Source organism: Propithecus coquereli, unplaced genomic scaffold (genome assembly GCF_000956105.1).
Source record: "Propithecus coquereli isolate 6110/MARCELLA unplaced genomic scaffold, Pcoq_1.0 Scaffold58, whole genome shotgun sequence".
In the NCBI taxonomy this organism is placed as follows: Eukaryota; Metazoa; Chordata; class Mammalia; order Primates; family Indriidae; genus Propithecus; species Propithecus coquereli.
The window spans coordinates 5,645,544-5,646,807 of NW_012151729.1; the positions used below are offsets into that span (position 1 = coordinate 5,645,544).

The 1,264-nt window shown below is 38.9% G+C and overlaps 1 protein-coding gene across 1 annotated transcript in view; it reads right to left on the reverse strand.

Annotated features, from left to right (window-relative positions):
• Nucleotides 1–1,264, reverse strand: part of STK32A (serine/threonine kinase 32A) — a 95,465-nt gene that overhangs the window by 23,228 nt on the left and 70,973 nt on the right. Inside the window, exon 3 of the mRNA XM_012658241.1 lies at nt 378–415. Within this exon, the coding sequence (XP_012513695.1) occupies nt 378–415 (38 nt within the window). The remainder of the gene's footprint in view (nt 1–377; nt 416–1,264) is intronic.

The following is a 1,264-nucleotide window of genomic DNA, read 5'->3' on the forward strand; positions in this document are numbered from 1 at the left end:
AATGCGATTTCCAGTCAAATGCTCTAAGCTTGAGGCCTGCTCTGTCTTTATGAAACAGAAAAAAAAAAGGTGATTATGTGATATTAAGGTAAACTAGCACCAAAAAAACGGTGATGGTTTTCTTGAAGAAAAGTAGTAGTAGAAGAAAATTGAGTAGGGAATGATTTTTCTCATGAGGCAAATTCAATGTTATTTAAGGCTGTATTGTTGCACTATGCCACTGCTATAAATAATAAAGCTCCCCATATTGTCCCTCCTCCCCATACAATAAGCTCAAGCAAGACATCTTTTCCATGTGTAATACTCCTCTGCTGGGGATAATCAACTTGTTCTACGTGCAGGTCTTGTACTCGATTACAAATAAGTCATTTACTTACCATGTTCATCAAGTAAAATGTTGTCAGGTTTTATATCCCTAGGGGAGTAGAAAGAAAAGAGAAAGTTGCTCATAATAAAACAAACAAGCAGAACTAAACGGTAAAGGAAATATGCTCAAGAAAGCTAACTAGGGTTGAAACAATGCACCAGCCCCCGAAACGCTCACAGTTTCATTCGATTCTCACAGTGAATCTGCGAGACAGTTACATGAACATCCCCATTTTCTACACTTGATTGTAGCCAAAAGGCCAAGAAGTGATCCCCGATTTCTAAATCAGAAAACTGAAGCTTAACCCAAGGTCACAGAGCTAGTAAATGGAAGAACTGGGCTCTGAACCCAGATCTCTCACTCAAAAGCTCAGACTCTTAATTTCTATAGCATGTTGTATCCAAGCATGGAAATAATGGTCCATAGGATCATATGAAGCATTTAAATTGCCATAAAGTAGCATTAGTAGTATTAATCATCATTTTCCTGTGTAACTCCAGAGTCACACAAATGATGTGAACTTAAAGACTCTATAAAATGGGAAAAATATGCTCTGTAATATGGTTACATAAGCTTGCAGAGTTGAGGTGTTTTTTTTGTTTGTTTGTTTGTTTGTTTGAGATAGGGTCTTGCTATGTTGCCCAGCCTGGAAAGCAGTGGCTATTCACAGGTGTGGTCATGGCACACAAGAGCCTTGAACTCGTGGACTCAAGTGATCCTCCCACCTTAGCCTCCCGAGTAGCTGGGACTAAAGGCATATGTACAACTGAGCCTGGCTATAAGTTATTTTTTTTAGGACGATGATACAATGCCTCTAGTTAGCTAATAATTATTCTTCCTCGAGTAGTACATTAAAGGATTTGGACCAGTCTTCCACGCACTGTGGTACAGCATGAT